This window comes from Lathamus discolor, chromosome Z, assembly GCF_037157495.1.
Source record: "Lathamus discolor isolate bLatDis1 chromosome Z, bLatDis1.hap1, whole genome shotgun sequence".
Lineage (NCBI taxonomy): Eukaryota > Metazoa > Chordata > Aves > Psittaciformes > Psittacidae > Lathamus > Lathamus discolor.
Window position 1 is genome coordinate 68697857 of NC_088909.1, and position 25010 is coordinate 68722866.

Sequence of the window (25010 nt, forward strand, 5' to 3'; positions counted from 1 at the left end):
CATTACCCCTGTTTCTGTCATTGTTCTAACTTACAGAAGTTAGACCTGCCTTCCTCATCATAACTAACTATTGCGTCTTCAATCACAGCAACTTCTTCAAAACTTTGGCTTCCTATCTTAATCCCTTCCTGCTCTTCTCTTTCCGCTCAGTACAAAATTGGAAAGGGGTGTGTTTTTTGCCTTTTCAGCTTGCTTTTCCTTAGTTATACATCAGTGTTTTCCTTTATTACAACCTTTTCTTTTTTTCCCCATGTCCTGGCTTCAGCCGTAACAGCTATTTTTCTCATTCTCAGTACCTGGTGCAGTGCTGTGTTTTCGACTTTTAGTCTGAGAAAAATGCTGATAACACACTGATGTTTTTAGTTGTTGCTAAGTAATGCTTACCCCAGTCAAGGACTTTTCAGTCTCTCATGCTCTGCCAGTGAAGAGGGGCACAAGAAGTCAGGAGGAAGCATAGACAGGACACCTGACCCAACCTAGCCAAAGGGGTATTCCATACCACAGCACATCACACCCAGTATATAAACTGGGGGGAGTCACGCAGAAGGGCAGATAGCTGCTCAGTTTGAGCTGGGTATTGGTCAGCAGACGGTGAGCAATCGTATTGTGCATCACTTGTGTTTATTGTTTTTTCCCCCTTTTAGTTGTATATTCTCTCCCCTTGTTATTTCCCTTATCATTATTATTATTGGTGGTAGCAGTAGCGGTTTTGTGTTATACCCTAGTTACTGGAGTGTTCCGATTTCAATCCATGGGAGTTACGTTCTTTCAATTTTCCACCCCATCGCTCTTGTGGGGGTGGAAGCGGACGGGGGGTGTGAATGAGTGGCTGAATGGTTCTGAGCTACCCGCTGGGCTTAAACCACGACATGCCACTACAGTTTAAGAAATTCCCTACCTGCTTACCTGTTTACCTCTTCCAGTCTTCTTACTTAGACCCAAAGATCTGCCCTCCTATTTTCCCTTACTTCTTTTTCTCACCCGTCCCTCATTCTCCCCTATCACTTCTCAGTTCAACTTCTCTCGCAATAAAGGCAGGCTTTGATCTTGCCTGATAAAAAAATTAAATTACAACATCCGTCTCTCAAACTATTACCTGTATTTCTCACTGAGCTCACTGAATGAAATGCAAGAAGATTACCAGGTCTTTTTCCTGGACTATCAGCCCTCTGGCTATGATTTCTCTGGTCTGCATCCAAGACTTTACTCAATGTCATCCTGACCCATGACTATATTTCCTAGTACCCTTACATCCTACATAACATATCATTAGCGTTCTGTGCTTAGTTTTACATGACGCATGATTCAGAGATACTTGTTCTGTCCAAACTGCTACACTCTAATACTTCTTTACAAGGTGATCCTTGAATTCTTTACAGTCAGTTTCAGAAAGAAGAAAATAAATTGCAGTTTTCTTCACAAAGTAGCAGTCAAGGTGGTGCTACTACAAAAAATCTCTAGCCAACTGTACTACCGCTAAAGACAGACAAAAACCTACACAAAGAACTACAAAACATTATTTTGAAGGGAAAGAAAACTGAATTTGTTCAGTTTAACTGCAGGAATCATGCAAGATCATACAAAATTCACTTCTCTTATTTTTTCAGCTTTAAAATTCTAGACCTATTTTGCATGACTAGCAATGTCTTTTAGTGAAATTGAACAGCAGAAATGTGTCAGAGCTACAATCACATTTCAAAAGGTGAATCATAGCAGCAAAACCATGAAATATTTTAAAAGTTGACATACTTGTTTTTTCAAGTGACTAAACTATGACTATACTGGACAAATAAAAATATTCAACCACTATAAAGTTCTGTTAAACAAAGCGGAAAACTGTTTTGAGTCACATTTAGGAAGATATTTATCTGCCTACAGCTGATGGGCTATATAACAAACCAGGAATGTGTAAGCATACATGAGCACAAATATGAATGTAACACAAACCCCTCACTCTGTGTAAAAAGTATTCACCAGTTTAGGCTACAACCAGTGCTCATATCTACCACTAGATAAGTTCCGTTTTCTTACTGGCATCAGCAAAATACTTCTTGCTATACTGTTTTACACTTTCCACACACAGCAGCCAATGCAGTCAGATGCGTCTGAAATGTAGCTAAGGGAACCCTCAGAAATTTCAGTTCCTTAAATTCCCTCATTTTGTAACCTTTTTGTAGCTAAGACTCACCTAAGAGAATTGCTTCTGGTCCGTATCTTGTCAAGCTCAAGTTCAGGAGAGACCTTACTAGCTGGGGCTCTTTCCTGTGACCTTTTTTAAATCCTGCCATGTTGGCTGGAAGCAGTATTCCAGCAAACACTGATATTTTATCCCCTATTTAAGAAGCTATTTAAGAACCACTCTAAGATGCCTCCCTCATCCAGAGCTCAGTGTGTTACAGTGTGAAGGTTAATAGAAACGTGAAGGGCCAAGATTAAGTTCCACCTATTCTTTGCAAGGATTTAGTTTCCCATGTTACTATAAAGACACTTTTCTAGATATACATGGAAGCTGACACAGCCAACCGCAGAACCTCTGGCTGCTGCACTTCCCAAAGAAATGCTAACCCCCATCGATCTGAATGACTCCAATTCCTACCTACACTCATTTACTGGCAGGGTAGTATAAAGGGGCCATTGTGTAAAAAAAGTCAGGCTCACTAACCTCTTCTTTTAAATGAAGGATGCCATCAGCATACCAACAACTTTAGATATCAATGATCCATTTTATGCTGCCCACTTCCTCCTCTCCTTTCCAAAACCCTCCTTCTTAGCAAGGACACTACCTCAGTTTTAAACATTAATGCAGCTCTTTGACGAGGTAACAGTAAAGAACACTGAATTCTGAAGTCTACACTATAGCTGAGGTTCTTTTTTTCCTCACACTGAAGCAAAACAAACTGGTGACCAAATTGTTGAACAGAAAGAAAGCATTTCATTTAAAGCATTTCCATAGCATTGCTCACTGTCCTGAATGCATTTTCAGGACTGCAAGAGAGGACAAAGGCTATCAGTAGTCAGCTGCAATGCAATGAGTTGGAAAAAGATGGGATATCTAACTAGCTAACTATGAAGTATCTAACTTAAATTCAAGTAAACTTGGGACTTAGGACAGCTGGAATAGGCACTTGGGAAACTCTCAGAAGCTCTATGTCTTGTACGTAAAAAGCAAGTCATACATGACAGGAATTAATTTAGTGTGCACAAAGTATGGGAGCTCAGTGCAAAGAGATCATTGTTCCAAGGCCACGGTGTACGCAGCAGTTCACACATTCTTTTGTACAGGTCGTGGTCAGTGAGAACAGTGCTCAGCTTTATACTTTATGCAATCAAAGCACCATTTGTAAAATCATAGCTTTTACTTAGCAAAAATGTCATCCTGGCTGCTGGGAGCAAGTCAAAATTTACAAAAGTTATCATCACTGCAGCACCTAAAGACTTAATTGCTAGGCAACATCATTGTGACTAATAGTGAATGTCTACTGTGGCACGAACACTTCGAAGTACACGGGTCACAGCCAATTGCATAAAGACTACAAACGCACAGTAGGAATTCTCTTTAGCGCTCTTTGGCACCACAAGGGTACAACTGTCAGCCCAGAGCTTCCAAAGGCAAAACCAGCACTGGACTGCTGCTACAGAAGGAAGGTACAGAAAGGCAGAATAAGGCAGTCTCATCCTTCTCCCAGGAATGCCACCTCCTCACTATTGAAATTTGGCACATTTGGGCCTGAACTGTGCAACTGGACAGACATTTCCAGTCCCTGCAGGAACACACAGTGACTTGAGCTCATGAACTGTCCAAACACACCAAAGGGAAAAGCAGGGATTCCAAGCTCCTCTGTGGCCTCAGGACAGTATGGTCCAATAGCCTGGAAACATAAGTGCTCCTCACTTTCTCTGTTGGTTTGCTACCACACTCCTCCTGTGTGTGCCACGTGGCTTGTAGCATATTCCATGTGAAAGACCCAGGCACAGGCTGCCTTGCCAAGGAGTGAAAGGAAGAATGTTTCCTCTGATTCCTTTGCACTCATGCTAGATCATCTGGCGAAATGGTGGATTGCACCCCATATCAGCTAAAACAAATTCCAAACTATTACTTTTTTAAAATAAAGCTATGTGTACTTATTTTAAACCTTTTTTTCACCAAAGCAACAGGATGCTTCAGAGACAGACAGAAGGAAACTTTCCCTTGCCAGTCTTCTTGTGTGAAGCAGGCATAGAATGCAACAACAGCCACGTTGGTCCAACCAAATTAAGATCTATCACACCTCTGACAGAGGTCAAAAGAATCTGCCGAAAGCATCTGCCTGAGGGATCATGCAAACACAAAGCAAGCACATAGTCACACTTACCCAGAATAACTTTGCTGCTCAGATTTCAAGTGTGAGAGGCAATGCCTTCATGCTGCGTTAATAACTGTATCTCTCAAACTCACAGCCTCTGAGCATGGAACAGACCTTGTGCCATTCACCTGGCTCACAACCTGAACCCACAAGGCACCTGAGGTTTACTGTGCCATCAGCAAGTTGCATGACTTCTTCTGATGGCAGCAGGAAAACCTGCATTACTGGAGCATGAAGGGAGAGGCCTTTGTAAGAGCAGCTGCAATGCAGAAGCTTCAGGCATCATGAGAACCAGTTACAAAACTTGCTTAGCTGGCAAGCTGGCACTCAGAAGCACAGAAGAGAAATTTAGCAGCAGAGAATATCTACTGCTCTCCAAAGTAACTGAGGGCTGTGAGAGCTCAAAGGAAACCTCCAAGAAGATGGCAATGGGCAGAAATACTTAACTGGGTGGCAGCCACAAACAGAATTTGACTGCTGGTTTTAATTTCATCCTTGAGCAGCTAGCGTGTGAGAGACATTTAACAAGTGAGCAACTGCATCAGAGCCAGCTGAAGACCTAGGACATGGCTGTTCTTAGTATATAACCCCTGCATGCCATAGCAAAAGGACAGATAATAGTGCAGCCCTTGAGGTAGTCGGAGGGAACATTACAATGGCAGTCTCCAAAAAAATTACAGGACATCAAGAAATTTTGTTTCAGAAACTGTTGTAGGAAAAGGAACCTTCCTCTGCGATACATTTCTGCTGCTGCATATTTCTACGAATCACAGAAATGCAAGGTTTTGAAAGTGCACAAATGTGGAATCCCTTCAGTAACAAATGTTTCATCTGTGGCCACCAGCTCCTGTGCCTGAGCACAGGTGAAGCAAAGGGTTAGTGTTATTCAATTCACTGCTTTTTAAGGAGATTTTCTCTCCAAGTTTGAGAGACCATCTTCTAACCAGGAACAAAGTTAATACTTCTCCTGCTTTACAGGGCCATACAGGGCATGTCTACTTGTTAGGGCTGGCCCTGTCAAATGTGGCAAATCCATGAACTCAGACATTCCTCAGAAGGGTTACAAATGAACTCCTCCAGCTGCGGATGCTTCCATGTCCTCTTTGCAGGGGACTTGTGGCAGTGCAGAGATTGTGCCACAATCACAGGCTATCTTCTTGCTTCCTATTACCCCATGAGATTGATACATTTAAAAACCAAAATGGATCTGAGGGAGAAGGTCTGAGGTCTCGGACATGCCAGCTCTGTATTATCATACCATCAATGCTCAGAGCAGGCAGGAAGGAAAGGGGCCGTAAACAGAGGAGTATGACAATTAGACTGGTTGGCCTAGCTGCCAGGAGGAAGTGAAGCTTCATAACAAATACTTTTGCCATCTATCAGGGACACATGAAACACTTTTTAGAAATATTTCTTACATGTTTACATTACTCCACTTTGTGCTCCAGAGCATTCACCTACACTGGGCAGATGAAGAAACAGTGGCATTAATCTTGTGACACTAAGGAAAAAGCCAACCTAGAACAAACATTAGTTATCAAACAGCTTGTCCTTTTTACTTCCTTATAAAGGCCCTTGTTACATTGCTCCCATCCTACCACTTTTTTTAAGAAGTTCCAAAAAATCAAGCAGAAGATAGAGATCCTCAATCATGCCTTAATTAAAAAAAAACACAACAAAAAAACAAACAAACAAAAAAAACAAACAACAAACAAACAAAAAAACCCAAACAAACAAAAAAACTCCAAGAAATAGGACTGATCTCTTTTTGCTACATCTGATTTCCCATTTCCATAATGGAAATGCCATCAGTTCTTCCTAATTTCTGGCACTGGCAAAAAGAACAGTGTTAAATGGGACAAAACAACAGAGGACAAAACCGCCAGAATGAGAGACTTGTTTAAAAAGGCGATTCCGATTTTTGCGTAGAATACAGAGCAGGTTTTAGGAGAAAATAAGCTCTGAGAGCAGCACAAAATGCTACTCTGAAAGCGAAGACCATTCCCATTTCACTTCATCACTCATTTATGGGCGAAAAAGGTATTATTTATAATACATTATCCTTATCCTTACACAGTCCAGCCTATGAACTGACCATAGCCCTAATGTTTTAAATAAACAAGCGTGAAAGGCTAAAACAGTGGCCACTGTGAGGCAGAGGCGCACGTATCACCACCTCGAAGGAAGCACTGAGAGGGATCTCCAGGAAGACAACAATTGACAGCAGCGATGAGTCATTTGGAAAAGGTGTGCTCAGTTATCCACAAAGGAGAATTTGGGGAATTCACAGGCTGCAGTGGTGGGGCTTCATCAACAGCTAATATACAAAGGTCCTCTGGGTTACATCCTGGCAGATTATATACATGGGGAGGGGAGATGTGAAAAAGAGATAAAAAGACCCATTTATTCTAATAAAACAATCTTATTTGAACTTTTGCCCAGAACTTAAGTAAAACCCTTAAATAAAACACTAAAAAAAAAGTGTTCCTTTTTTTTCCAAGCAGCTTGGCTACCTTTTGTCTCAATTTTTCTTAATTCCTGTGAACTTTTGTACTTCCTCAGTTCTTCCTAAGTACCAATAGCAATGCTACAACAATGGCTTTACAGCAGTTCTTATCCTGAAAGAAGAAACACCATGAAACTGGCAAAAAAATCCAGAGGCTTTTTCCAAATATTCAGATCCAAGGAGTGTAATGCCATGAGACAGGACAGAGAAAACAATGGCATCTTAGGATGCATTAAAGGAAGCTGTGAAAAAAAGTTACTCCTGTGTGGTTTTGCGAAATCGGCAAGAAAGAACAAGAAGTTTGCCTGATACGCGGAAAATCAAAATAAGCATCAGAAAACTCTAAAAATCATATTCAATTTCCAAGCAGTTTTTGTTTGTGGAACTTTTTTAGATGCACACATTCTTCTGGAACATACTTAAACAAGTCTTCATTTTCTGTGATTCCGTTCGTACTACTTTAAAAGACACAGCTCTGCTGTGGGAAGCAGAACAACAGCTATGAGGAGAGCTACAGCACAATGCTCTATATCAACCCATGGTTAATCTTCCCATACTGAATGCTTTTAGAGCAATGAAACAAAAAAAGGGCACTCCAACTGTATTAAGATCTCAGCATCTCATAATGGAATTGGTAAGTAGCTAACATGGCCAGGAATTTAAAAACAGAAATTTATGAAGCACAGTGATTGTATTATCTACCATTCAAGGAAAGCACAGGGTTTGTCCCAAATTCAGGGGGAGGGAAAAAAAAAAAAAAGTCAAAAAAAACGAGCCATTAACAGAAATCAAATGGAAGGAAACACATAAAATCCAACAGGTATTTTAAAAGGAGTGGAGCAAAGTCCTAAGCAGCAGATCCTTGCAATCCGAAGTGGTGCTATTCAACTGAGATTCACATACCTGAGCCAAATAATTTCTCTGAAAAAGATGTCCCTGTACTGTAAATAGCATGCAGTCTCCTGTAACCTTTCAGCATTTCGCTGTCCTCACAATTAAGCTAGTATTCAAAAGCCACACAGCTCAGAAAGTGTCATCACCCACTTTCATATACCCCTTTTTTGCTCCTCTGCAGTGTGAGTCAACATGCCCAGAGACAGGATAAGAAGCAAGGGCACGAACTGAAAATGGAGAAACTCTAAGTATAGGAAAAAAAAAAAAAAAACAACCAACAAACAGCTGTACTGTAAAAGTGATTGAACACTGGCACACATTGCCCAGAGAGGTTGTGGAGTCTCCATCCTCGGAGATATTAAATCCTATCAGGTCATAGCCCTGGGCAACCTGCAGTAGCTTGCCCTGCTTTAGGCAGGGTGTCAGACTAGACACAGCATCTGCCAGCCTCTGCTGCTCTGTGGCAAGCCCGTAAAAGCTGGACCAGCCTCCAGGAGCAGCCTCTAACAACGCCTCTGCTGGCAACCGCTTCCATGTTGACCTTTTTCCTAGCTGAAGGTCATAGAATCATAAAATCAACTAGGTTGGAAAAGACCCATACAATGGACTTCACCTCTACCAGGGATACCATCTATCTATCTACTATTCATGTTCCCACCTACGGTGTTTAAGAACTGCTTGATTTTTAGCATCTTGTTTGCTAGCAGCGTCTAGCTTTAGCATCTCCTCCAATGGTGATCACAGCCAAGCACTTTGCAGTAAATGCTGCTTAAAGCATTTGCAATTGGGGCCATACAGAAAAAATAAATAAATAAATAAATGATAGATAGATAGATAAGATAGATGATAGATGGACAGCCAGACAGCCAGATAGATAGATAGATAGGTGGATGGATGGATAGATAGATAGATAGATAGATAGATAGACAGACAGATAGATAGATAGATAGATAGATAGATAGATAGATAGATAGATAGATAGATAGATAGACAGACAGACATAGATAGGCTGGCTTTGATATTCTTTGTTCCTTTTCTTTCCTCCTATTCACTCCACACATCAGAATACTTCCATCTTTGTGTCGGATCTCACTCTGAATACAGGTAAACATTTAATTACTATGTTCACCTTCTCTCCCACTTTCCATTCTCTTGTGCTCATATTTCCTCCTATGTCCAATCACACTAGTCTCTAAAATTCTATGAGCTAAAACACTCTTTGCACATAAGAAACTAAAAGATAAAAACTGGGCTTTGTACAAGAAAGACTTGTGAAGCAAATGTGGATGTAGACTCAACACAGAGTTAATGTCTGCAGTTTAGACCTTTTAGACTGACTCTTCTGACACTGCCTTGACCTAGGAGTTGTGCTATTCCTGTGAGTCTTGGCCCATACCAAGGTAGAGCTGTAGCAACTATGATTTTCTGCTCTCCTCAATTCCACTGTAACCATTATCAGTCTTATTTCTCTTTAGTATTTTTCTGTTTTGTCTCTGTTGTCTGCTACCCAGCATCGCCCTAGTTCTCCAGTTCTTCCCACTTCACACATGCCACATGCATGTACATTTTTCCATCCAATCTTGTATACATCTATTTTTTGGGGCAAGTGGAGAAGAGGAAAGCTAGAAATGACTAGAAGTATGTTCTGAGAGGGTGACATGGACCCAGAACAATGCTTTAAAAGGCGTTTATTTTCTTTATTAGAACACAAGAGAATGGTGGCATAAATATTTTAAGATCTTTGTAAAATCCTTTACACAAAATTACTTTCACGGATCAGTTCAAAAGAACTTTCATTCTTGAAGAACTTATGGCAATTTAATTCATATCAAAGTACTTAGAAGCATTAAAATTCTATTTTCCAAATGTTCATGTGGTAAGTAAATATTACTGCCCCTATTATACAAGTGATGCATTTCAGACAGTCAGTTTGTATGATCTGCCCATGACTGCAGGGACCAGAATGCCATTGTCAAACAATAAAAATAGCTTCTTGAGTGTAGTTCAGATGAGCAATATCATCATTGCCTTTACATGTCTATTCACTAAAAATACTGTAGATTTGAGCATGTTCATTTTTTTCTGCATCTTACCTTACAACACTGACTCACATGAATTAATCCCTCTTTTATATTCTGCTCATTGACTAAATAATGAAATGTTCTAAAGACATTAAAGTATTGACGCCTACAGAATCGGCATTTGGGTAGGTACAACACAGCACAAAATCATTTCTATAGGTACAAATGGAAACTCAAAAAGTTCACGATTTCAGTGACTTGATGAAGGTCAAGTAGTAAGTATATGCCCAAGCCACAGACTGATCTTCTTAATTATCTGGCAAACAAGGTAAAATTGTCCAGGAGGCCCTTGCTGCAAGCTTTTTGCAGACCAATTTGAAAATTAGATCATACTTTTCAAACTGCAGGTCTTTGCTGAAGATACAAAGTTTTTATTTTGTACTTTGTTTAGAATTAAAAGGAGTAAAAGCTTCTCTATTCTAAACTCTTCTATTGTCACTGCATTTCATTCTTCTAGTCTATAAGCAACCCAATCGCTAAAGAAAGACATGTCATAACACAGGAGTTATTAATAAACAGAACAGCTCTCAAACCATTTGCTTAGAGTCATCTAAACTCTCCAAAATCTGGACTCTTCAATCACCAATATGAATGAAGTAGGGTTTGTTTTGAAGCCTCTTGCAATCACCCTCTCTCACGCAACAACATGGAGTCAAGTAAAATGCATTAAAGCAGAGAATACAATGACCATTTGCTATAAGCTTACAGACAAGTAAGACAGAAAAGATTTTTCCTGATGGCCCTAAAGTTATATCAAAAGGAGTGTGCAAAACCCTCAATAAATGGTCACATTCAGGCAGAATGGTAAAGCACTCCACTCTTAGTTGGACAGCACTGTATTTAATCAGTAATTAAATATGTAAATATGATTTCTTGGTAAATGACAGTTAAAATCACAGATGTGTTGTATCAGAATGACAATATTCCTTCATAAGGAGGCTTTCATCATGCAGTTGTACAGTATTTCATGCCCAAACTAAAATACAGTAAGACAACTAAGAAATATGCTGCAACTGAAAACAAGTTCCAAGCTGCCCTTTCTGGTACTGTCTTTTGGACCAAAGCTCAAAATGTAACAAGAATTTACAAGCAAAAACAATATAATGAATGACACACGGAGAACAAAAACTACTCCTCAATTATCAGTGTGCTCCTGTTGGGATAATCAATGCTGTTAATTGAAAGATTTCAAAGAAGTTCATGGCCTAGCACAAAAGTTACAGAAATCACTTGACAGATAAAGCTGTAGGAAGAAGTAGGAGAAAATACCCTGTTTTAATTTTGGCAGGCAAAATCCAGGGATGTGTTCATAACATTTTTAATCAGCTTGCTGAAAGAACACAGCGTCCTGACTGCTAGTTCAAATTTTTAACTGAAACTCAATAATGATGACAAGCAGCTAGCAAGTCTTGAAAGAAAGGTAGTATTTTGGGCGTCTGTCCTAAAAGGAAGTTTTCTTTGTTAAATCAACCCATATGATCCCATTACTTGATCAGAGAAAGACAAGTTTCTGTACCCTAAACCACATAGACTTGAAAGACCAAGAAAGGGGTGAAGCATTCGTAGTCAGGACTTATGTTCAGATCTGGTAGTAGTTCTGAGAGCAGTCAAAGAAGGAGAAGCATCTTTCAAAGCATGACACCAAAGCCCAGAGGCATGAGAAGATAGCTGACATTGTCTAAGTACAATGGGAATTTCAGACTGTTTCTTCCCTTACCTTTGCACTACTGTAAAGCACTGCAAGCTCAAAGCACTGACAGAAACTTCAAATAAACATTCAAAAAACCCCTCTTACCCCAAATGGATCAAGTACATATATGTTTCTCCCTACTTCTGTCAGATTCTATTTGTTAACTTCCTAAAAGACAGGACACACTGCTTTGGGGAAGAGTGGGTTCTCTGTCCCTTATGGTTTTGGTAAAACCTGCAGAAACTTCATTTATCTCTACCATAAAGCAGCTGTGATAAAACTCTTGTCCGTAACTATCCACTTCAAGCTTTCCTAGCAAGCAAAGAGAACCAAGGACATTGCCTTGTTGATGGAATGGGGACACCCTGTGCTAAAATTTGCTACTGTTCAAATCAACAAAAATGTTTTCGCCCTTTTAACTTAATTACACTATTTCAAACTTTATCCACTCATTTATGTCCCACCAGTTTCCTCCATATTTACATTCATGCTTAGTGGCATGCTGCCATAGTAACGTTTGCGAACTGTGTATTGGGTTGGTTATGCTGCAACTAGTTGTTTATTTACATTTGTTTTTCTACATGGTATGTAGAATAAAACAGGACTAGAACTATTCTTCCACAAATCCTCACAAGCCTTCCCCTCCACTCCAGTTCCTTTTTTATTTTTTAGTTTCATAGACTGGTTGGATGGAGTCCGAAATACACACAAAATGGTAAGAACTGTCTTGGCAGCCTTCAGTGAATTCCCACCATAAGCACTTTCACAATCCCCAGGAAGCAAGCAAGCCAAGGTGTTTTGTAAGAACAACCCACAAATCTTAATGAATACATTTAAGAGATTAACTTAAAAAAGCTTTCACCATTTATACTGCAGCATCTTGCAAGGGTCTAAAAACCTCACCTCTATATTCAAGCAACCAAATGCAGCTTTTCACATGAAGTTGTTACCAACAGACCCTTTATGAGAAGGTGTTTAACATGTACACAAGCAGAGAAATAGAAGTATTTGTCAGTTACTCTGATGAATTTTGCAATGGAAGTCTGGAAGTCTAGCACAACATGAGAGTTTATGCACAGAGTAGAAAGAACAGTATTGGGTTTTTTTTTACTATATCTATTTTAAGTGTCTTCTAGCACAGATCACAGACCGGTTTGTACTAATATTGTTCCTGAATATAATCATCAGAACCTATTTCCCCTAGCTCTAGAAGACAATGGAAAGAAGCAAGGCAAAAGTTAAAACAATTGCCTTGTACAGCACAACCCAACTTCAACTAGAATCCAGAACACTACAAAATATTTTCCTTTTTTTACTGGTAGTGAAGGAGTGTTTTGCTTGTCCTCTTTACCCGCAAAACCACTCTATTACTACAATCTGGAAAGGTAACTGAATGAAATTAACATCTCCCAAGCTGTTCCCTTATTTTAGATATACAAAATAAAGTGAGAAGCCAAAAGATAACCTTGTACTCCCTGTCCCATAACTGGACTTTTTTCTGTCCAGTACAGTAATGGCAAGAAGACAACAGAGGCTATGAGTTCTGTGATACTCTCTGTAGCTCTTCATCATGTGCAGTGCATCCAGGTACAGGCAACTGTGACACAGCATAGCTCAGACACAACCACCAATTCCACATCTCCTTCTGGTGACACTATCACAATTAGTCCCACACTTCAGCCATGCTCAAGCTCTTCAAGCACAGAATGACTCAGCAAGGACACAGTCTAAGAGGGGAAGATAATGCCCAGGGAAAAGATGGGATAAGACAACAATTAAAACTATGAGACATAAAACAATGTCTTCAAGAAGCTTCAGACGACTACTGTAAACCCAAATGGGGTGAAAATTTCATACCTTATATAAAGACGTTTCCTACAGGACACACAGTGCTCATAGCCTATTTAAACATTTCTTTTTCTGACTTTCAGTGGAACATGTAAACATACAGATTTACATAAAAATACCATTGAGTGCCAGTTTGACTGCTCCAGTTACTGGTCACTATTTTGTTTTTTTCTCCAAACTGCTCACTGAAGAAGGGTGGGGAGATGTTTAATGATGGGGCATCTCAGGTGGCTGTGCTGTGTTTCCACAAGGTAACAAAAAAGTGAAGCACAGCCTTTTGTGCATTTCTGCCTGATGTAATTCAGGAAGCTTCTTATGAATGAAAAATATTCATCAGTGTTTTGGAGAAGATTTGAAAATAAGATTGTTTTCATCTTGTTTTATAAACATTTTCAATGGTAATCTAGATATTTTACTCCTACCCACGTCCCTACTAAGACTGTTTATTAAACCAACTATGATACAATACCTGTATACATACTTGGGACTAATTTTGCTGTCACTGAATTCAATGGCAAAAGACTCATGGAGTTCACAGGTAGCTGGCTTAATCCTTTGATTCAGAATTTCCAAGATAAATATTTTAAATGTATTGTACTGATCTGTGCTGACTGCAAAAAAACTTCTCTTCACCTTTGCTTTATTTTCTTCATGCTCAATTATCCTAGGTTTTTTATTTTCATTTATGAATTCTCAACAGTCGTTATGCTGCAACCTTTCCAGAGCAGGTAATATTTTATTATTAATCTGGGTATTACATATCAATCTGGTGTTCTAATCACTGGCTTTTAAATACTGCTTTAATATAAATTCAGTAATACTGATGACGATAAATGGAGAGAGTGTTTATGGGATAAATCCAGACTGTGAAGCTCAGGGTGAATGCAACCTTTGGAGAAGTTTGAGGGTCACTTCAGGGAAAACTGAGGGTCTCCCCTTTCAAGAGTTATTTGTAGCTCACAGCGACATTTCATCATATCACACATACCATGCCTTTGATTATTTTTTGAAGGAGTGTACCTGAAATAGGAACTCATTTTACTGATCTTACTAACCATCACAGGTCGAACGTAAAGAATTAAATAAATAACATATACGAGGTTGTTGCTGCTTCATAATTTCACGTAGTCCTTGCTGCATGGATAATTCTGCAGCAAAAAACTACTGGGGTCAAATTTACTGATATAATAGAATAGTTAGGGTTTGAAAGGACCTTAAGATCATCAAGTTCCAACCCCCCTGCCATGGCCAGGGACACCTCACACCAAACCATGTCACCCAAGGCTCTGTCCAGCCTGGCCTTGAACACCACCAGGGATGGAGCATTCACACCTTCTGTGGGCAACCCATTCCAGTGCCTCACCACCCTCACAGTAAAGAACTTTTTCCTTACATCCAATCTAAATTTCCCCTGTTTAAATTTTAACCTGTTATCCCTTGTCCTATCACTACAGTTTCTAAAGAAGAGTCCCTCCCCAGCATCCTTATAGGTCCCCTTCAGATACTGGAAGGCTGTTATGAGGTCTCCACGCAGCCTTCTCTTCTCCAGGCTGAACAACTTGGATCAGGCAAGGGAATTACTTTTGTGAAAAAGTTATACCTGAAGATACTGAAAAACAACCACCATGTAAGGAGCTTCCTCAATGGTAACTTCACGTGTTACCACACAAAATGCAACTTTGCGCGTTCTCCCTCAAGGTAGAGTATGTTTCGTAGTTCCTTCAGTAATGTTGTATTTAAATATTTAATGCAAATTTTTAAAAACCTAACAAGCATTCAGCTTTAAAGAGCTAACATCAGACATTTCTCAACATTGATCTCATTTAGCTTCCACCTACTTCAGCTCTCTAAATGCAATTCAGGAAACTTCAGACACAGAATTTACACTGAACTTCTGTTCAGTAGCGGAAAGTTTTTTCTAGTCTTTGGCCAAAATTCTGCAGTTCTGTCCTGCTGGCTCCATTTTACTACTTAGGATATTTCACAATGAATGTCCTCTTCCAATGCCACCCCAAGGAGCAGAGACTACGTCATACTAGAAGGAGGTGGGAGGAAAGGTTACCATCCCAGCAAGCTAATCTGCACCAACTGCATTTCTGCTCTGCTCAAATCTCATTTGTTCCAGGATCTATTCTCTAAATAGAATATAGAAACACAAAATATACAACATATACAACAACGTGTCTGAAAACAGCACTTGTCAAGAGCAAGTAAGGGTTACAAAAATATTCATACATGTGGTACTATGTCATCAGGACAGCTGAGAGGAAGGACATGCAATTAACAGGAGTCTACCAAAAGCTTACTTACCGCTCTCCCCACAGACACATCTTAAGAACAAAAGCTTATCTCATTGAGCACACGACAAAGGACCTTTTAGTCCTCCCACCAAGACAGCAAGGTGTGTGTGTGTGTGTCCTTTTTTTTTTTTTTAAATACAATTTCACCCACATTGCCAGACTCAGACTGATGACAGCATTAAAATAATTCAGTAATGGAGTTGTTGCATGTACCTCTGTGTTACACATACCTCCATCTGGCTGTAAAATAAATAAATTAATAAATAGGAGGACTTAGTCTTCCTCCTTCCACAGGAACATGAGCACTTGCCACTCTCTCCAACTGCTACTTCCCAAGGTACAAACTGAAGCTCAAGAAAAAGCATCTGTCAGAAATCACCAGTATGACAGGATCCACTGCAAATGCACCTTCTGCTCCTACCATTGTTTCCCCTTGAATCTATAATCTTAATGTGACATGGTAGTATGGTCTGAAGTACCTCTTACATGCAGCACAGATTGCCATCAAACTATTGTAATCAAACTCGTATCAGTATAGATTTCATTTCTTATCTTCCTACATACCTACGCTGATTCAAGTAATATTTTGCTGCAGGAAGTGTCCCAGGGAGCTTTGCAGCAGAAGAGAGAGAAATGGGATTTCTCATAATAAAAAAAAGCAAAGCAGAAGAGTTTGATCCAAAATTCTACACTCTGCCATATATATGCCTCTGCCCTTACTTACCTGATGAATAAACACTAAATACAATGGCACATATCTAGTTATTTTGACTGCTCTGTAGTGCAGAAACCTATAGTATCAGCCCATACAACCCATAACAATTCTGGAAGGTATAAAAAGAACCCTGCTTACCTTTCATCCCAAACTTAGAGTGTCTTCCGAACTTCAGAATAATGAGCATTATTACTAAGCCTGTGCACACCAGTGCTGCAATTCCCACCACGACATACACCTAAAAGGGGGCACAAACAGATTTGGCTTGTTTTGTTTTCATGATCAACCTTCAAAGACATTCAGCATGCATCCAGATTAACCCAGTTAGGTAAAGAGATTTGTTTCAACTGGAAAACATTTGCACTTAGATCAAAAAGTACAGAAAACAGCCACTTGTTGAGGTTCCTTCTACCCTGGAGAGAGCACAGATTCAGACATCTCTGAGAATAACTTTTTCAACATCCTACACATTCAAAGCAGGTGGGAGGAAGTGCACATCACCCCTTTCCCTTCCAGCAGACTGGCATGTAATAAAAGCACTTGGGGAAAAAATAAATTTAATGTGAGGGTAGTTGAACACCAGCACAGCCCACCTTGGCTGTGGAGTCTCCATCCCTGGAGATATCAAAGCTAGCATGGACACAGCCCTGAGCAACAATGATGGACCTGTTTTAAGCAGAAGGCACTGGACCAGAGGATTTCCAGAGGTCACTTCCAACCTCAGACACGCAATGATTCTATTATCCAATGAGAAAAGATTGCCTGGGATCCTTCCAAAGGTTTAGCAGAGTGTCCCAACTCGAAGTCTGCTCTCTGGTTCACAAACGCACACATGCTCCACTGCTTGCTGCTTTACAGAGTCACTGATGCAGGAATGCTGCAGTATCAGCCAGGCTAGCCACCCATTACTGGTTTTCAGCAATTCAGTATTAGAGAGCATGAGAGGCAAGGATGCAAAGAAGAGGTCCACCAATTCAGCTACCCATACTAAAATCTACTGCAAATTATTAGATGAGAAACCTACATAGAATAATAGAATCACAGAATAGTTAGGGTTGGAAAGGACCTTAAGATCATCTAGTTCCAACCCCCCTGCCATGGCCAGGGACACCTCACACCAAACCATGTCACCCAAGGCTCTGTCCAGCCTGGCCTTGAACACCACCAGGGATGGAGCATTCACAGCTTCCAGGGGCAACCCATTCTAGTGCCTCACCACCCTCACAGTAAAGAACTTCCTCCTTATATCCAATCTAAACTTCCCCTGTTTAAGTTTTAAGCTGTTATCCCTTGTCCTATCACTACAGTTTCTAATGAAGAGTACCTCCCCAGTAACCTTATAGGCCTTGTTCAGATATTGAAAGACTGCTATGAGGTCTCCACGCAGCATGAAATCTTATCTCTAAAGCATACAATTATAATTTGAGAGTTCATTGCAGCACATCCCCTCTACAAGGAGAACCAGGATGGAATTCAAACAGCGATCTTAAAATTTACCTTGAATGTCTTTGTTTTGTAAATAAAAAGTTGTTCTTCTTGGCTAAAATTAGAAGAAAAGTCTTCGGCTAAAAAATTACAGTTAGTTGTTTTGAAAAGCAGGACACAAAATAGCTAGCAATTTTACTTGTACTGAAAAGTGATTCACTCTTCAAAAACACACGGGGAGGACAAGAGCGGGAGCATTGATTTTCTTTTTGCCCTTTTTTTTTCCTGAGTTTTGATCACAGAACAGTAATAGCTGTGGTGTTCTGGTAGCTCAGGGTCCTATTACAATCTCTGCAGTTTTGTGAATTGTATAGCCAGAAAGTCTGCCAAGATTACAGATCAGGAAACAATGTATATACTTACAGTGATGCTATCTTCATTGTCTTTGTTGGAAACATCCGTAGAAGTTATTTGATTACTGTTATTTGTGGTGTCTCCAAGATCATTAGGCGTGGTTTCATACTCTTAGGAAGGAAAAAAGGTTGCTTTTATAATTTTGTAACCTTAGAGGGGAAAGGTTTGTCTTTATTATTTCTGTTCTCTGAGTCAGTAAGGCCACTAACAACTTTCAGGGCTCTAAGCTCTTTGGAAATAATACATAACTGCTAATGTAGCTGGAACATTGTGGGGGGAATCCCTGTGGCAGATAGATAATCAAACAAATGGGTTGTGACTGACAGACTTCAAAAGAGAAGCCATCTATGCCATAATTTGTATCTCTACTGGAAAAACTAGAGTTAAATAAGAACTCCATCCATTTTTATGGATGCTATTTTTATGCACTTCTGACTTCGCATAAAAAATGAAAGACTGCCCTCTACACTGAACTTCTTCAGCCTTGTATTCAGCCAAATATAGGACAGTCTTAGGAATTAGCTTGGGCACTTTTGTTTAGCTGTGAAAAACTTGGCAGATGGGTTTGTAGCTACTTTTATTACTATCAAACGTAAAATAGCTGTTTTTCTTAATTTAAAAAATAATAAAAAATACTTTTGTGTACACAGAGGTTACAGGAGCACCATAAACCATTTAAAAAATTAAGAGAGATAGTATGAAGAAATTTAATTAATTTGATTTATCAAAATAATTCCACTGATATATCTGCAGGGTTGAATTCAGAACTATTCTATGAAAAGAATGAACATGGCTTAATTATTTATCATTATTTAAAAATGAAACACACATAATTATAGTCCATGATTTACTGTGAAAATTATTCATATGAAACAAAAAGAATTAAATAGTATACTATGAACTTAGAGAAACATGCATTACAATAATATTAAAAATTCATATATTTTATGATTACATCTGGAAAAATACATAACGTTCCAGTTTTACGACTGTAATGTGTGCAGGTGAAAGTAACAAACAGGGGCTATAACTGCATCTACAGCAAAATGCACCTCCAGCACTGTAATTTATATTTGCAATTAACTGCATATTTCTTTACACTTTTCAATTAAAATCAGTGCCATGAGCCTACAGTTTAAATTTTAACTATGAATCTAAAAAGGCAGAGTGCAGAGGCATAGCTCTCAATACCTACAGAGTCAGGAACTATTCTGACCACAGAACTGCTGCTGAGCAAGGGCAGGGAGAGCCTGCATCTCAGAAGGTTTATCTGCTTTAGCTCCCAAGGCCAGTTTGGACAGCTCAGCTGGCAATGCTAGCAGCAAGTTGCACTGGGCTTTTGATCTTCATGCATGCATGAACACATTTGCTTGCTGCAAAGCACTTGGCAGACTGCAGATTTTTTGGTATATGAAGAAGCTACACAGCTACCTTTGGCTCCAGTGCTACAGTCAGTACAGTCAGGCAGTTTATTTTGGCTCTATACCATGCCTGCTGAAGGACAGGACGCTTTCAAGCCCAAATACATATTAAGTATACAAAGGTTTCATGAGAAACCAAATTTAATTTCCTGGTCTTCTACCATTTCAATTCTTTCACTCAGCCCGGCATCTCTATGCCTGTATCATCCAAGGCAGCAAAGCTGTAACAGTAGCAAGAGGCAAACCTACAGCACTCCTTAGTCTGGGCAGCACAAACCTGTCCTTGAATGGGTCACCTGCATGAGTAGCCTGGACGTTTGAACAAGGTGCTGTGCAGACCATCCACCACTGTGACTGCAGGCTGTGCCACAGCAGTGACTTCTGCTTCATTCATTCTCAGGAAGAGCCTGCTTTACAACAAGTACTTCAGCCTACAAAATTTGGCTTCCTTTACAATTAGCTGGGACAAGCTTCACAAATACAGTTTTGACCAATCCTATATTAATTGTATTTAAAAGATCACTATAGAAAACAAGTATTTAGAGCCTTTACTGCTCTGGCTCTGTAATACAGACTTTGAAGAGGAAGGTTTTTTGCTCTTAATTTTACCTGTAAATACAGTGGTGGGCAAAAGCCGATGCTATTTGCAATTCTATTTATGCTCATGTCTGTACAAAAGTACTGGAAATCACACCTGATAGACTAATGGGAACTAAGCAGAGTGGTTCACGTCTGGTCTGTGAATCCTCTGAATGCACTTTTAACCAAAATGGGCAAGAGCTAAAGTAGGCCACGCTGGTACAGTGATGCATTGCCATTCCCCTTTGTATAACTGTGAAGTGCTTGCATTTGAACTGGCGCCAGATCTTCAAAGCCTCTTGAAATGGGTGAGCCAGGCAAGGAAAACATATGCAACAGCTATTCAGCCAAAAGCAGCGATTCTGGGTTAAACAAATGCCTGTTCATTTCACTACGAAATCCTGACATAGATACTGAGCGCTCTGATACAGACAGTCACGCCTCTTGACTCACGCTATGTGGGACTAGTATTGCTTCAGGGGCAGGTTCTCCAGGGCTGCATACCTCATGCAGCCACCTGTGGCTACACTGACTGCGGGGAATCGCAGCTGAGACTGTGCAGTATTTGACAGCCATTTCACAAACAAGGCACATGGTGGCTGGGATACAGACAAACAGAGTCACAGCAGCACTGGGGGGTCACTCTGCACAGTCCTCTGTGGGGATGGCTGATACAGGGCATGTGGTCTCTCTCATGTTCACTATCACATTAGAAGAAGCAGCATGGCACAAAGATGTGAACTCAGAGATAAAGAAGCTGGCTTTGCACCTGATTTCCTGCTCAGCCCCATGTGAGTCACTTCATTTCTCTGTTACTTCCCAGATGGGGCCAAGACAGCCTTCCCTCTATGCCTGTTCCAAGAGGTGCCACAGAGGTGAGCTGGAGGCGCTAGCAAGTGCGCCGCATCACAGCAGGCAATGCCCTGTTCAGCCAGGACTCCCAGCTCACATGGAGTACAGGACTCTGATGGTCAATTCCCAAGGGACAGACCCTACCCAGCTAATGAAACTTTGCTCCACACAAAGGAGTACTCCAGCCTGGGGTCCCTGGCCCTCCATCTCCTCTGTCTCCATCTCCTCACAGCCTGGCCCTGCCCAGCTATGCTCCACTTGCAGGCCCGTGGCCTGGCCTCCACCCCAGGGCAGTGGCCAGTGCTGGGCCTGGGGCTGCCGTGGTGTCCCCCGGCTGCCCTGCTCCTGGCTGGGGTGGTGGGACAGCCCTGGCTGCCAGGCCCTGCCATGATCGACCCCCATGGGGAGCCCCGGCCATGTGGCACCCCGGCACTTGCAGGGAAGTACCTTGCAGCTCCCATTAACTTTACTGGCAGCCAACAGACTGAGACACACAGCTAGTCCCAGGGCCCAGCAGAATCAAACCCTCTGATGCTGCCTTTACCCTTTACACTAGGCACATTCACAACAGGATTAGCATGGGGCTCTGAAAATGCATTTTAGAAGGAAGACTGCAGGGGGGGTGAGGGCATTTATGTGCTTTAAATCCCCCTTCCTACATAATCCAAGTTGTGGGTAAACAGGTTAGCACAGAGCAGTCTGAAAAGCTCTCAGTCTCTGGAGGGGGAGAACATCCCAGGGGTCCCACTGACAGCCATGCAGGCAATAGTTCCTACACTTTCCAGCCAGCCTCATTCATTCAGCTCACTAACTGGACTTTTGAATTTGGAGTAATCAGGGAAACACTCTGGACTATGAAGTGTTTCTCAAAGCAAGCATTGAGTCACTGAAACAAAGATCAAAGACGGCAGCTTCACACAGCAGAAAAAAAAGCCAAGAATAAAAAGGAAGGCTGCCTTCATCAGGACTAGGTCTTGCAGGCTGTGTTCTGCTCAAAGTGCGCATCTTAGCAGAAACCTACCCAAGTCAATTGAAACACAGCACTCACATGGTTTAAACCATACCCAGGCATCAGGACCTTGGAAAAGAGCTCAGAATCAAAATCTTCGTGCATAGGGCTTATATAATAAACACATGTAAGAAACCGTGTAAACCGTCACCACCTTCCCACCTCCACTCCCCCCAGAAAAAAAAGAATTTGGAAAAAGAGGGAGGGGAAGATATCCTTTAGTATTTCTAAGCACTTAAAACCAAACTGATGCTTCAATTGCACATTTGCTAAAGTTTAATGACATGGAATGGAATCAAAGCAATAACATTTAGATCAGCTTAAGGAAACTTGAGTCATGGGCCATTTTATCCACATAAAAAGTACACCAAACAGAATCCAGCTTCTACTGGAAGTTAAAGGGTGTTTTTGAGTATGTTGGTTAGGACTTTCCTACTCACCAGATATATACCAGAAATATTATGCTTTTCAATCTGCAGCCTCTATTCTAGTGCACACTGGCTTTCACTAGGTACAGACCAAAACATTTTGCCTAACTAAAAAAGCTAATGTGAAGAGTGTGTCATCAAATCTTCTGGCACACACTCAGATATCACTGAGTTGATGGTCTGCTCATGCAAGAGAGATTAAGGAAAGGTACAAATGAGTGGACAGAGCAAAATAAATTGCCTACAGGAAAAATTACTTGTGCCAACCTCATTTTTAAGTAGGATTTAGGAGCACATTTTTGGAGGCAAAATAAGTATGGAATCATCCCTGAAAAAATTAAGTTATGTAAGGAGAAATCACGAACTCTCTTTCCTCCAAGAAATGCCTCCAAAGGGTTCATGAAATCTCATTTCTGTGAGCTACATCAGACAGCTGTCATCCTACGGGATCAACTGCAACCATTAGTAGCAGTGGATTTATGCTTCTCCTAATGTGAATCAAAAGCAGCAGAGTAAGTAAAATGTCATATTGCACTCATGTATCTTAAATAATACAAGGCAGGAGAAGAACCAAAAATACAAAGTACCTTTCATAACTGTGTTATAATATGTGCTATTTCAATTTAACTTAGCCTGACAGTCAATCTTTTAATGGTTTCAGTTCCTTCACTTGAATCATTAAAGAAAAGAAAAAGGAAAGCAAATATATACCATAAACGTCTGGATCCACAATTGGGCCACTACCTGTACATGGAGAAAAGAAAAAAAAAAAAAAAAAAAAAGAAAGAAAGAAAGAAAAATCTTTGTAAATAGATTGCAAATGCTGGAAGAGTAAGAGTTTCTTCAGGAACTGTTCTCAGAGTTGACATGTTATTTGCAATAGCAATGATACCTACCCAAATGCAAAGCAACATCAATGTATCATATTACCTGTTTACCAAATAACATTTACAGCAATGTTAGAGCTATCCCAAAGGTTATTATTTTACGCCATGTAAAACAGCTACTGGCACTAGCTCTGGCAAAGGCAGGCATATTTCCCAAGTGGGCAAAATTTTGTTTTCTGCTAGTAACATGTATCTGGAGTAAGCGCAACAATTACTATTGAATAACTGTTGAAAAATCAATGGTAAAATTCTTCCTGACTGTAGGTGGAAGCAGATTTCAGTGAGCATTAACAATCACTGACTTTTACCTGGTCCAAAAATTTTGCTATTAAGTCAGTGTGAGAGCAAATCAGTTTAGCTGTGAGCTGGCAAGTTAAGAGCTAGAGGTAGCAATGACCTAAGCAGCACAATTTCATTTGCTTTGTAAAAGGATGTTTCTGAAAGCCAGCTGCACAGCTGATACACAGTCAGAACTCTTACCAGAAGAGCCAGATGTTTCAGAAGCCAGCCTTTACACAAGCAAATGGGTACCCATCTAGTCAACACTTTTCGAAATTTTACTAGTTCCAGTTGGCAGCTTTTTCTAATTACGGCACATATGTAAGGCTGAGCACATATGTTAGTATAATGCACACAACGCCCACTGAAATTAGTGCATTATTACACTATTTGAACTTTGAAAGATACTTGTGTTGTATTTCAACATACCCGTTCATTCTGGTCTATAATGTATTTATAGCACAGCTTATGTGGTAGGCTTCTAATCAACTCTTTCATATTGTTACTCTTTAGTGGTTTGGAAATAAAACTAACAGATTGCTAAAATCTCTAAAGATTAATCAAACTTCAGAATGTCTAATTGTTTATAGTACTATACAGTAAATCCATAGCAGCAAGTCCAGGCATTACACTGCCATGAAGCCACTGTGAAGTATGACCAGAACACCATTGCTTCTGCTTCTGTCAACAGCGTGAGAATCTGTACTTAAAATACCGAACAGAGTTGCAACCTATTTGCAGAAGAGCAGCAGATATTTAGGTATATTTTTAAATGCATTTGAAGATATTCTAGTCTCCAGAAACACAGGTTAATAGACCCCATGGGAGCTGTTATGTAAATTTTCAGAAATAAATAACAAGTGAAGAAAACTTGTAATAGCTGTTCTCAAGCAACATCTGACCAGGGTCTTCTGTCCATAAAAGTTCATGGATACAGTTTTTCCAGTATAAACATCCATCTGCTGAAAGACAGTATTCTAATTTACCTTCCGTAATCTCAAGGGAAAAAAGAACAACAAAAATATTCTCAGGCATCTACTCCTGAGTTAAATGGCAACTTTTTTGTTAGTGTTTACTGGAAGAGCAATAAAGTAATCAGATTAGTTTAACCCCCTAACTCTTGCCAGGGATATAAACTAGAAAGTCATAAACTCCATTCAAACACCATTTATATAACTGAATACTCCAAATAAATTTGCAAAAAATAAGATGCTGGAAAACCACCAAATTTCTATTCAGTATTTCATACATAGAAATGTATCTGCTCAAATCAACAAAACATCTGTTGAAGCTACTCTAACATTAAACTTCACCACAGTCATTTTGCACATTTACACAC

General features: G+C 40.1%; 1 protein-coding gene across 3 annotated transcripts in view; it reads right to left on the bottom strand.

Annotated features, from left to right (window-relative positions):
* Positions 1–25010, bottom strand: part of NTRK2 (neurotrophic receptor tyrosine kinase 2) — a 210060-nt gene that overhangs the window by 131895 nt on the left and 53155 nt on the right. For all 3 annotated transcript variants that reach the window (XM_065662823.1, XM_065662822.1, XM_065662820.1), the window contains exons 9-11: positions 23217–23249; positions 18226–18326; positions 16516–16615 (exon numbers count right to left, since the gene is read on the bottom strand). In XM_065662823.1, coding sequence (XP_065518895.1) covers positions 16516–16615; positions 18226–18326; positions 23217–23249 — 234 coding nt within the window. The remainder of the gene's footprint in view (positions 1–16515; positions 16616–18225; positions 18327–23216; positions 23250–25010) is intronic.